Source organism: the organism of the source record quoted next, unplaced genomic scaffold (genome assembly GCF_019419815.1).
Source record: "Pyrus x bretschneideri cultivar Hongxiangsu unplaced genomic scaffold, Pyrus_bretschneideri_v1 Contig11, whole genome shotgun sequence".
Lineage (NCBI taxonomy): Eukaryota > Viridiplantae > Streptophyta > Magnoliopsida > Rosales > Rosaceae > Pyrus > Pyrus x bretschneideri.
Genome location: NW_025999402.1, coordinates 2904472 through 2917097, shown reverse-complemented (window position 1 = coordinate 2917097; position 12626 = coordinate 2904472). Strand labels below are relative to the sequence as shown.

Genomic DNA, 12626 nt, shown 5'->3' with positions numbered 1-12626 from the left:
TCAGTGCCATTATCTGATCGTAAAACATGAATTTTTGAAGCAAATTGTGTGGTCACAAGTCTATGAAAATCTTAAAAAAAATTCATCACTTCATTTTTAAATTTCAAAAGGTACAACCAAGTGATCCTTGTGAAATCATCCACCAAGGTTACAAAGTATTTGTATCCATCAAAAGACTCTAGAATTGGTCCCCACACATCAGAATGCACGATTTCAAAAGAATTACAAGCCCTAGACAAAAAGGAATTAAATGGTAATCTAGTAAACTTAGAGAAGTGACACACGTTACAAGAACTTGTAATTTTGCACAAGTTTGGGAAAAAAGTGGATAGGACTTTTTCAGAAGGATGTGCTAGTCGTTGATGCCAAAGTTGTTGTTCTTGAGCTAAGCTTGAAGTGGCTTGAAAAACCTTGGGAACTTGGGTATGCTTGGAAAGATAGTAGAGACCATTTAAGAAAAATCTATCACCAATTGTCTTCTTGGTGACTAAATCCTAAAAAATCACATTTTTTTGAGAAAAAATGGCAAGACAATTTAATGAGTTTGTGATCTTGCCAACAGATAAAAGTTGAAAAGGGAATGAAGGAACATAAAGAGCCTCAGACTCAACATCACTTGATATCAAAAGTGTTTTTCCTTTTCCTACAACCATAGCACCCTTGCCATTAGCAATTGACACTTGAGATGGAGATGAAAGTTTTTCAAAGTTATGCAAGTTTGTAGACTTGTTAGTGATATGATTAGTGGCTCCTAAATCTATAATCCAATAATCATGCACAATACCTACTTTGAGTGCAGTTGAGAAAGAATGTAAGATACCTGAGATATCTTGTTGTATCACACCTTCATTCTCAGCCAGAAAGCCAGCAAATTGTCCTAGTAAGGCAGTTTGATTGTTGTCACATTGATTCGTTGGTCCTTCACTGTCTCCGTGACCTTGTTTCTTATGAATGAATGCAGCAAATTCATTAATTGGAGTGATTGGATTGGAGGTGAACTTCAGTGCTCCCACGAAAGAAGTGGTGGCAACATGATTTGCCTTGTAAGAGGAGTTGTGTAAGCCCTTAAAAGAACCTTTGTTGTTGTCCCTAGGGAACTTTGGCCTTAGCTCTCGATGATGAATCCAGCAATGATCTCTTGAATGTCCACCAGCATCACAATGGCTACATTTCAAACCAGATCTTCAAGTGAGGCATTTAGTTCACATGTGTACTACTTAGTCCTATTAAACTTAGTATGCTCGCACCAAATACAAACTAATAATTCTAGCTAAACCAGTCTAATCCAGTTAATGTGAGTATTTTTTTAATAATAAAATAAATAAAAAGTTTAGTACACTGCGCCAACGTATCGAACTGTCCCTGTGCTACCCGACTCCCTGAGTCCTTTTGGTCAATGCATCGGACGGCATCTGAACCCCGTGTAGCCTGAAATCCCAGTAGCTTTATCATCTCTCTCCTCTCTTTTTTTCTCGGGGTTTTTCTTCGATTCGAAGGGTTTTAGAAATTTGGACGCGGAAAAACCCGAATATCACCATCAGAGCACAGATCGAAGCTTCGAGATGGACGTCATCAAAACGCAGCAAGTTTCGGCGAGACTGATCGAGAAGGTGATAGTTCACCCGCTCGTTCTCCTCAGCATCGTAGACAACTACAACCGAGTCGCCAAGGACACTCGTAAGCGAGTCGTCGGCGTTCTGCTCGGAAGCACCTACAAAGGCGTCGTCGACGTCTCCAACAGCTACGCAGGTCTGGTTATCTCAATTCCTCTCGATTGATTTCACCGCATTATTTCAATTTTACCCCCCTTTCCCCTAATTTGCTTCGTCGTTAGGTTTAGATCCGGAAATTTGTTGGATTCATTGTGGATTTTTGAGATTTTGGGGATTTTAGGGTTTTGTTAAATTGAAGTTGGCAGTAATTTCGTGATTGTTATTGGGTATTTTTAGGGGGTATGAGTGATTTAATTGGGGGTTAGGGTTTGCGCAATTGGGGCCAATTTGGATTAGTGTTTGGGTTTGTTTTACCGTAATTGAAGATTGAGCTCGAAATTGTTACTTTGATGTTCAGTGCCTTTTGAAGAAGATGAGAAAGACCCTAGCATTTGGTTTCTTGACCATAACTACCATGAAGCAATGTTCTCCATGTTCAAGAGGATCAATGGTAACTTTTTTTCAGCTTTTGTGTAAATATGGATGCTTGCTCTTTTTTTCCGGTAGTTGTTAGTAATCTGTGTATGTGTCTGTTAAATTGCAGCCAAGGAGCACGTCGTAGGTTGGTATAGCACCGGGCCAAAACTTAAAGAGAATGATCTGGATATTCACAGTTTATTCCACAAGTAAGATCATTTAAATTATTATATGCGTTTATGCATTTTCCCCCATATATGCTTTTCTTCCTCTGTAGTTACTACTGTCCTGATTATTTGTTGCATGGCCATCATGGCTTGTCGTATAGTGAATGAATGTTATATGATACATATACTCTTCTCAAGCTTGGAATACTTGATTGTCATGCTTAACTGTTATTAATTTATTTATAAACTTTAATTCTTTATGGTTTGTAGTTATGTCCCAAATCCAGTCCTGGTTATTATTGATGTTCAGCCTAAGGAGTTGGGAATACCCACCAAAGCCTACTATGATGTCGAAGAAGTTAAAGAGGTAACCATGGCTTTACATCTTATTTGGTTAACATCCTTGATTAGATGTCGAGGAACATAGTTGTTACAACATTTCCATCAAGCGGTTCCACATAGCCTCCAATGCAACTGATGTAAAAGCTTGCTAATGTTTACAGAATGCAACTCAAAAAAGCCAGAAGATTTTTGTTCATGTGCCCTCTGAAATTGCTGCTCATGAGGTTGAGGAAATCGGTATGTCATAGGATGAAGGATACACAAGCTGATTTTTTCCCTTTAGTGTTAAAATCCTAATCTACTGTTTGTACTGTTCTGTTATTTATCAACAGGAGTGGAACACTTACTAAGAGATGTAAAGGATACAACTATCAGCACACTTGCAAATGAGGTTTTTCAATTTAAATTTTCTTCTCTTGTTTGAGGCATCTTGTTGTCTTCTTTTTGTTAAGAAAAACAAACACGACAAAGCTCAATTTGACATTAAACTACAGATTTTTAATTTTTTTTTTATTTTTTAGTATTGACTCATAAATGTTAAAATTCATCTACAAAGGATTACACTTACCTTTTGTTATTTATAGGTTACTGGAAAACTTACTGCTCTAAAGGGTTTGGATGCACGGTTACGAGAAATACGCAGTTACCTAGATCTTGTTATTGATGAGAAGCTTCCACTTAATCATGAGATACTTTACCATTTGCAGGTACACTTTTCAATGATAAGTTACCTCTCTGTCTCATTATTTCTACCTTGTTCTGTTTATAGTTCTACCTGCATACTCAGTTTATTTACTTTTTATTTCTTTATTTATTATAAGTTAGTCACATTGAGATTTTTTATTTTGACTTTCAGGACGTGTTCAATCTACTTCCAAATCTCAATGTGGCAGATTTAGTTAAGGGATTTTCAGGTATACAAGCAAAAATATCTAGCATGTGAGTTCAGTAATTTAGATAGCTCTAAATTTAGGACTTCTGATGTATATTTCCCTTTTGTATGCAGTAAAAACAAATGACATGATGTTGGTTATATATCTTTCTTCTCTCATCCGAAGCGTCATCGCCCTCCACAACTTGATCAACAACAAGGTAACCAATGCTCTTCTAACTTCTTCCCATCCAACAGGAAGCATACAGCCACACCACACACATGGTGAATTTTCTTATAGGTTTTAGGACCCCCTAATACCTCCCTCTTATTTTAGCTATCCCTGAGCTGAACTGAAGAAACACCTTATAGGAGCTCACCACCACTGTTAAGGGTTTTTTTTTTTCCCTGGAATACAAATTTCTGTAAATGAACAAGAAAAAGAGTGAATGTTCAGCCCATTGCAAGGATTTCATTTCATTTGATTTGTTCCAAAAGATATGAATCTATTCTTCTAAAAAAACGAAAATAGTAAACAGCAAGTCGATTAATCTTGTTAACGTCCCTACCTCTCCCAGTTGGTAAGACAATTTGAGTTGGGGATGAACGTGTTCTATCCTTTTGTGCCTATTAACAGATGAAAATGTGATCATGTGAATATGCTACTTTAGATTGGAAATTGAAAAGGATATGATATTAAATGTGTCGTACTTTAATGATGCTGTGCTCAACATTACATCTCTTTATTCATAAGAATTTAGAGTATGGTACTTTAGAACGGATTCAATTGAATTTAAATTGTGGCAGAGATTTTTATGATTTTTCCAAATCTGTTTTCCAGATGCTGAACAAAGAACATGAGAAAGCTGAGGATGCAAAGCCGGCAACCGTCCCGTCCATCGCTGGAAGCTGAAAACCATGATTTGCTGGTGATTGGGGTTTCAACCGTTGTGACAGTGCCCTAACTTTGGTTGTGGATCCATTTCGATCTGCTACTTTTGGAGGTTCTTTATTGAAAATTTTGTATTCTCAGATTGACAGGATTTGCAGGTTGAGATATCTCTGTCATTGATTTGTTATACGACGTCGGTAACAGTTTAATCATCTAGCAGCATATGCTTAATTACACTGTACGAGTAGACTCTCGATGCAATTCTCCGATGGACAACCATACCCTTCCCAAATAAGTGTGCCATTTCATGATTGAAGATCAAACTCTGTGAGTGCCATGCATGCTTTTCAAGAAACTGCATGTATGGTTGTACACCTTAATGGAAATAATCGGATTGTAGAAAACGTTGCTTCCTTTGAAACCTATGTTAGGAATAACTCCCTCGGGAAGAACGATTAGAACTAATGATCAACGGTGACATTTCACCATGGTGTTTTTAATCCATGTGTTGTAACATAAGTGGATAATCATATTATCGTATGGTAATATTTGATTCATGCGTTATGACACAAATTAACAACAGAATTAACACTAATGCAACAATCATATCGAATACTAAATTTTCGAGTTAACATTTGCCCTAGACTAAAGTTAACCCTAGTGCCTCCTAATTCAATTTTCTTTCTATGGGGCGAGTGGAAGCTCTTGTAAAAGTTTATGTGGCAAATTTTTCAAGGAATTGATTCAAATGATCTTTTCAAATTCCAGTTGCTAAAATGATCAGTTTTTTAGTATGTAGTCAATTTCCGACTACTATGTGCTCAATTCTAATTGCTTGTGTCGTACAGAGTTGATTTCTGATCATTTTCGTCAATTTACAAAATGAAATGTCTCCAACAAAGAAACTACACGTCGTTCAGTTGATAATCCTCGAAACGAAACGGCAGCGTTATTTGTCCACATCATCATTTACCAAAAACCACGGTGGCGGCATAGCCACTTAGCCCTGCCGCCGCTAGTAAAACCAAAAAAGTTGAAAACGAGCCAGAGGAGGGTTTAGGGTTTTCCGGCACCGCGGTCCGCCGGAGCACAACCCATCTCTGAACTTTCCCGCTCCACCGTTCCTGTGAAAACAGAGAAAGATGGGTAAAGCTTCAAGGGATAAGAGGGATATCTACTACCGGAAAGCAAAGGAAGAAGGATGGCGTGCACGCAGCGCCTTCAAACTCCTCCAGATCGACGAGGAGTTCAATATTTTCGACGGCGTCAAGCGCGTCGTCGATCTCTGTGCCGCCCCTGGTAGCTGGAGTCAGGTAACAAACGATTCATAAATCGATGTTGATAGTGTCCTTACTGTGATTGAAGGTGAAAACCCAATTTAAAGTTCCTAATTTTGATACGTAACTTGGTGTAGGTTTTGAGTAGGAAATTGTATCTCCCAGCGAAGAGTTCATCTGATTCGAAGTAAGTTTTCATATAATTTTCAGCTGCTAGTAGTATTACTGTTTTTCTAACAAACAAAGATCCTAACTTGATCCTTCCGGTTTTTTGAGGGATGGCGATGTGCCTCTTATCGTAGCTATTGATTTGCAGCCCATGGCTCCAATTGAAGGTGTGATTCAAGTGCAGGGTGATATAACTAATGCCCGAACTGCCGAAGTGGTAACAATCAGCTACATTTCTACTTTCCCTTATCTGCATATTGTTTGTCATCATGATATGGTGATGTGTGTGGTAATCCGGTTTTTCTTTATCGGAATTTTTGCAACCATTTTAGGTCATCAGACATTTCGACGGCTGCAAAGCTGACCTGGTTGTGTGTGATGGTGCTCCAGACGGTACGCAGCATTTTTGGTTTCATGGTCCTCCGCATTGTTACTGCTCTTGTTTATAGTTACTATTTGCTTAAGCTGTACTTTATCCGATTTGCAGTTACTGGCCTTCATGACATGGATGAATTTGTTCAGTCCCAGTTGATACTAGCAGTAAGTGCCCTCGAAGATTTTCCAAGGCAATTTTCCATCTTAAGTTTGCATGATAATTACTTGTTGTAGAAGGCTGTGGATCATCGTTTGTTGTCCATGCTAGTTAGTCTACATTGCTTTCAATCTTCCTAACCCATGCATAGACTGTTGAGCTTTGCATTGTATTGATATCGCTGGGCGGATCTTCCTTGCAGGGTTTAACCATTGTGACTCATGTACTGAAAGAAGGTGGTAAGTTTATAGCAAAGATATTCCGTGGGAAAGATACAAGTCTTCTGTACTGTCAGGTATTTTAAAGCTCTGAAATTTGGGGTCCTAAAAACTTGTTACAATTATATATTTCTGCTGTTTTTTCTTCTGTTTGGCATCAAGAACCATGATTTCATTAAATGAATGTCCTTGTTGTTTTGCTCATTTTGTTGCAGCTGAAATTATTTTTCCCTGTTGTGACTTTTGCAAAGCCGAAAAGCAGCCGCAACTCCAGCATAGGTAACAAATTGGACTGCTTATTCTCTTCAAGTATTTATATATTTTCGGCTTGTAAAATATTGAATGTATGTGATTCTAAGTAGCATGTTGGATCATAGGTCTTATGTTATGGTTTATCATGTAACCATTTGAGTACCAAAATTCAGGAGCAATGGATTGTGGATTGTGTGAAAAAAATTAGGTTCTTTCTGGTTACGTATATAAGTTGGAATTCAGATATAATTCTGGTCTAGATCTAAGTTTCACATGAAATGGAGCAGAATGATCTTCGTCTTGTGATATTATATCTGAATTAGCGTCCCTTCTAGCATTCTGAACATATTAACAATATGACATGGAGGTATGCCTCTGTTGTGTAAAACTAATACTGGTATTATCCTATTATGTTATACAGAGGCATTTGCAGTTTGTGAGAATTACTCCCCTCCTGATGGGTTCAACCCTAAGGATCTGCATCGCCTGCTAGAAAAAGTGGGAAGCCCCTCCGGAGCAGATGATCTAGGTATATATACATGGAGACTCTTTTGTTCACAAAAACGACATTATTCATAGCCATTCTTGCAATTCTTCGGTTATGGGTAATGGATTTGTACAGTCACAGTTCAAAATCGAATGAAGAGCACAGCTTTGCTGTGCTTTTTTGGACATTGATACGGCAGTAATTAATGTCATTGTGTCTTTTGGCAGATTGCAGTAGCGGGTGGTTGGAAGGGCCAAATAAGGTGTACATTCCATTTTTAGCATGCGGTGACCTCAGTGGGTATGACTCCGACCGCTCCTATCCGCTGCCTAAAGACGCCCAGGGAACTTACCAGAGTTTGGATCCCGTACAGCCCCCAATCGCCCCTCCCTATAAGAGAGCTCTGGAAATGAAGAAAGCTTCCAGCCAGGGCATTACAGAGCTTGAGAAGCTTTCGTTGGAATCTTGAACGCGTTTTGTTATTGTTTATCATTTATACACAGGATCAAGCAACATTAGCAATCCTAATATCTATCGTATAATTTAACTAATAGATGGGTTTATGCCTCGATTTTTGGAGAATTATCGATCCTTCTTTGTTGTAAAAGCGTGTAATGTCTCAAGACATTTGATTAATCTTGAATTAACCATTGATCTTCCTGAGTAAATGAGCAGCTTTTTTGGGTCAAAAAGATTTGAGATAAAGTTGATGCGAATAAGTGGGATATTCGTTGAGTAGAAACATTGTGGTCCAATCCTGATAGCAACTTCTGAATTCTGATGAGGTACAAAGAGGCACGGGACTCTATAGTCTAGACCCACAGCCCATGCTGATTCTTCAAAATTTATCAGTATCCATGAGTTGGTAGCTTTGCATCATGTTTGGTACTTGTAAAATATTCGATAGGTACTTCTTTGAACTTGAAGAACAAGCACAATAATTACTAATTCGAACACAGAACTTCGGGTGTAGACTAAAAAGCTTTCGCCGGCTGGAGTTGCAAGTTTTTAACTTCTTGAGTTACACGCTTGCTAATTACTGATTCGAACACAATACTTTGGATGTAGATTAAGTGCTTTTACCCACTTTCAAGTTTCAACTTGAAGAACAAGCATAGTAATTACTGTAGTGAACACAAGACTTCGGATACAGGAGTAAAACGCTTATAACTAGTTGACTTACGAGCTCTTGCATACACAGGAATTAGAAAGTATCAGTGATTGCTCAAAATTAAAACAACTTGGCAAAAAAGTAAAAATCCACACAAGATGATGTGATTCGCACTCATTATGTATCTTTCTACATGTTACAGATAAATTTGGCATGCAACAACCAAAACCTTTTTATTTCTTCCCTTTTTATGAACACTAATCATTCCACAAATCTCTAATTAACAATAATTTCAAGCAACTGAGTTTGTCCTTTGCAAAGAAGCAGCAGAATTCAAGAACTCGATGCAATCCTCCAAAGCTTCAACTCGATGAGATTCGATAGGGTCGGATACAGACCTTGACCTTGTCAGGTGGTTGGACGATGACACCTTCCGAGACGTCCGCTTGCTTGCTGACAGAATACACACTGCTCTAGCCACCTTCGCTCTGAGGGTTCGTAGCAGTTTGATGGGCGTGGAAAGAACTTGTGTACTTTTGTGCAACCTTGAAGTCCAAATTCCGGTCACCCTGCTCCCACTTCCACCTACTCTGGTGCCGCCGGCGCCGCCAGCCTGTTTCAGGTACAGAATTGGCGTTTCATTCACATCAGGACTGAAACTCACCCTCGTACTAGCTCTCCTTGACATTTTAGAGAGAGAGAGAGAGAGAGAGAGAGAGAGGGTTATGATATGAACAAAAAATAGCACCAGATTGTGTAGCAGAGGAGGGTAGTTGGGTTTGTTTTGAGGTATTTATGGTTGGATTGGATTCGATTTGGGAAAAGAGAGATAAGGAAACGGGAGGATTGGATTGGATACAGAATGGAAAAGAAAAAGAGAGGATTGGATTGGACTAAAAATTGAGAAATGGTTTGTGTTTGTGTTAAAAGCAAAATGCTGGTTTGACTACGAAGACCCAGCAATTACAAGCGTTTGGTTCACGCACTCACTCACTCACTCCACTGGGTTCGTATTTATATACTTGCATGAGCCATGCACACGGTGTGAGTGATGTAATAAGATGGTAAATTAATAGATCATTATTAAATCCACATTCTATGGAGGCCGGCCATGAACTGGATCAAATGGTAACTATATTTTACATAAGGTTTTTAAATCGTATCGATTTATGCTTTTAGATTGTTTGCCGTCTGATCTTTTTAAATTGATACTACAAGTGTAGGACATGTTTATAGGCTAACATGAACGAAAATTACTCATCACTGAGCTTCAACTTCTCGTAAATCAATGTTTTGTATCCCCGTCCAGACATTGCAACTATGACATATATATCAGTCAATAAATAGGTCTCACATATCGCAGATCATCCTTTTAGCAAAGGATTAAACATTCAATTCAAACAAACATAATGTAAAAATTGTTACAACTTTCAAAGCCTTAGGATGCAATGTGAAAAATTAAAATTTCATGGCTCATTTTGAATACCACCTCAAACTTAGAGGGTGTATTTACAATATAGTTAGCTTTTGTTTAGAATTCGATTAATCATAAGAACATTGTTTGACTTTTTATGTAATATCGTCTTTTGTCTACGCTTACAAATCACTGTCTAACATGAACATGCAAAAGTAACTCATCAAAATGACAAAACAAAAAGTTAATGCACACATCAAATTGTAATTTGTATGTAAAGAAAGAATGACTCTTTTATTCGTGAGAAGTTTGGTATTTGTCTTGATTATGGTTAGAGCTAAAGGTGATTATTATTACCAATCAGATGACCCTAGTAGTAGGTATGAACAGCAGGAAAATTTTGAATCTCTAGTAGTTACCATGGAAGATTGTGATGGGATCTCGAAGAAATAGGTTTTGGTCAAAAGAAAAGATTGAGATGGTGGTGGTGGTGGAGCCGTGAGAGGAAGGCAAAAGGAGGAGGGAGCAAGAGAGACAAGCACTTGGTATTCTTTTCTCAACAGCAGTATATTTCTTGCTTTTTAGGTGCTCCCTGCACTGCACTGCACTGCAGGCCCTACTTTTTCCCGCGGTTGTTCATCAGAATTGTGGAGAGAGAGAAAGAGAGAGAGAGAGAGAAGAATCTGTTTCGTATATATGGGAGGACGATAGATGTGGGTTTGGCGTGAATATTAGGGCACACTTTATTTTCTTCTCTCTTGTTTTTGGCAGATGAAAATAAATAGTAGAAAATTCTCGGGTCGAAGAATCTGTTTGCTGGGACTGGTTCTTTTTGACTGACTGGTACAGTAGGCTCATCCCAGTCCCCAATAAATATGGAATTTGCATATTCAGTCCAGAACTTATTCTCATTGTTTATGACACAAGTAAACATAGTGTTTCTCTTTTTAACGTAATTAAGTTTACTAACGCAGCGTGTTTTTTCTCGATAATTACATTTGAATTTCTATCACTGTAATTTAGATTAAATTAATTAAAACGTAGTTCGAATAAAAAATTAAGATGAAACATGAAACACTGCATTGGTTTCATTGATCATGATGATGCCTTTTCCTGCTAAATTCTAATTATTTTGTGGCTATTTTTCAGCTCCAATTTGTATTGGATTCTGAGTCTTCCACTACGTTTCGTCGGTAGAGTCTTGTATGAAATCAACATTTCAAGTTTGGGTTCAAAGGTGTCTGCTTTGAATCATGACTTGTTGGAATCAATGTATGCCACTTTTTTTATATCTAACCTCGACAGTCGTTGCAGTATGGAAGGAGATTGGTCCGAGGATCCTCGATTCAAAATATAGATTATTAGATGCTGCTGATGCCATAGATTCCCAGGTGGACCACAACTCTAGGTAGGGCTGGAAAAAAAACCTCAAAAATTCCAAACCAAACCAAAAAATCCCGATCCCAAACTAAAATTCTCGAAATTTTCGATATGTAATCCCAAACCAAACCGATATTTTCGGTATAGGATTTGGTTTTGCATCTCAATTTTTTCGGTATTCCCATACCAAACAGAAAATAAATATTATATGTATATTTTTTTAATTATAAGAGAATTATTTTAACCGTTCATTGTTTTTTATTTAATCTATGCCGTTCATATGTTTTTAGGTCAGAATCCCATTTCACAGTGCACTTTCGTTCCATTGTTTCTACTTTCTATCGAACAACCGAGCCCTAATCTCGTCTCTGATCTCTCCCTCACTGAGCCGGCGAGCCCTCATCTCATCTTTCTCTATGACGAATTCCAGCCAGCCACCAGCCCACCACTACACCTGACTCTCCAGCCTTCCTACGCCACACAGCCACCTCTACGCCACCTCTACGCCACCACTCTCTCTCACTTCTTCCTCGGCCTTTCCTTCCACAACCCACGGTCCACCTCAAGCATTCTCTTCCTTCTTCTCCTTCTTCTTCTTCTTCTTCTTCCTCCACCTCAGGTAAAAAAGTTCGTAACTTTCATGTTTCTTACTCGTAAATTTAAGACTGTTTGGATGTATATGTCATTCTGTTTGATTAATCTTTGAGATTTAAGATAGTTTGGTTAAACTTTGAACTCGTGGGTAATCAGGATTTTGGTTGGATAAGGATCAATGATATTGTAGCGTTTGGAAATTAATGTTGTTGTGTGTGGATGCTAATGTTGCTGTAGTGGTATTGAGTAAAGTTTCGAATGTCTATTATGTTTCTGATGGACATCAACTTGCAATGTAGCACTTTTAAAACCAAATTTTGTTTCTGTGATATAGGCAGATGTTATTGTGCACAGATTTGTTGCATGCATATGTAGTAGAAATTGAATTAGCGGATGCTATTGTGCACAGATTTGTGCACAGATGGGCACTGGGCAGATTGGTTATATACTGTGAAACCATGTCAAATGTTTGCACAGATTAGTAAAAACAAGCCTTGCCTTTTGATTGGCAGATTTGATTGGCAGATTAGTAGAAACAAATTGGCAAATTGGGCCCAAAAGCATAATATGTCAAATTTTAGCCCAAAAGCCCAAAACCATTTCGGGATTCCCGATTTGTCCCGAAATCCCGAAACTATTTTGGGATTCCCGAAAATTTTAATTTAGGAATCGGGACAAGGGTTTCGGTATGGGATTCCATACCGAACCACCCCTAACTCTAGGTAGACATCATATTTGTCCCGTCTCTAAGTTTAGCGGGGAGTTGCTTTAACAGTCATGCAGTGTTACTAA

At 38.2% G+C, this 12626-nt stretch overlaps 3 protein-coding genes across 3 annotated transcripts; 2 read left to right on the top strand and 1 right to left on the bottom strand.

The window, feature by feature from the left end:
- The first annotated feature begins 1319 nt into the window (after positions 1-1319).
- LOC103959576 (26S proteasome non-ATPase regulatory subunit 7 homolog A) lies at positions 1320-4642 on the top strand. Its single transcript, XM_009371926.3, has 10 exons — positions 1320-1749; positions 2071-2163; positions 2257-2338; positions 2567-2663; positions 2800-2875; positions 2971-3029; positions 3223-3345; positions 3495-3552; positions 3645-3730; positions 4351-4642. Exons 1-10 carry the CDS (start codon positions 1563-1565, stop codon positions 4420-4422), a joined length of 933 nt encoding a protein of 310 aa, XP_009370201.2. The 5' UTR covers positions 1320-1562; the 3' UTR covers positions 4423-4642.
- Positions 4643-5482: 840 nt separating this feature from the next.
- On the top strand, positions 5483-8003 carry LOC103959577 (putative tRNA (cytidine(32)/guanosine(34)-2'-O)-methyltransferase). Its single transcript, XM_009371927.3, has 9 exons — positions 5483-5714; positions 5816-5865; positions 5955-6063; positions 6179-6239; positions 6334-6386; positions 6581-6673; positions 6812-6875; positions 7270-7377; positions 7563-8003. The coding sequence occupies exons 1-9, from the start codon at positions 5544-5546 to the stop codon at positions 7802-7804; spliced, it is 951 nt and encodes a 316-aa protein (XP_009370202.1). The 5' UTR covers positions 5483-5543; the 3' UTR covers positions 7805-8003.
- Positions 8004-8738: 735 nt separating this feature from the next.
- Positions 8739-9134, bottom strand: LOC103959630. Its single transcript, XM_009371989.2, has one exon. It carries the CDS (start codon positions 9132-9134, stop codon positions 8739-8741), a length of 396 nt encoding a protein of 131 aa, XP_009370264.2.
- Positions 9135-12626: the final 3492 nt, after the last annotated feature.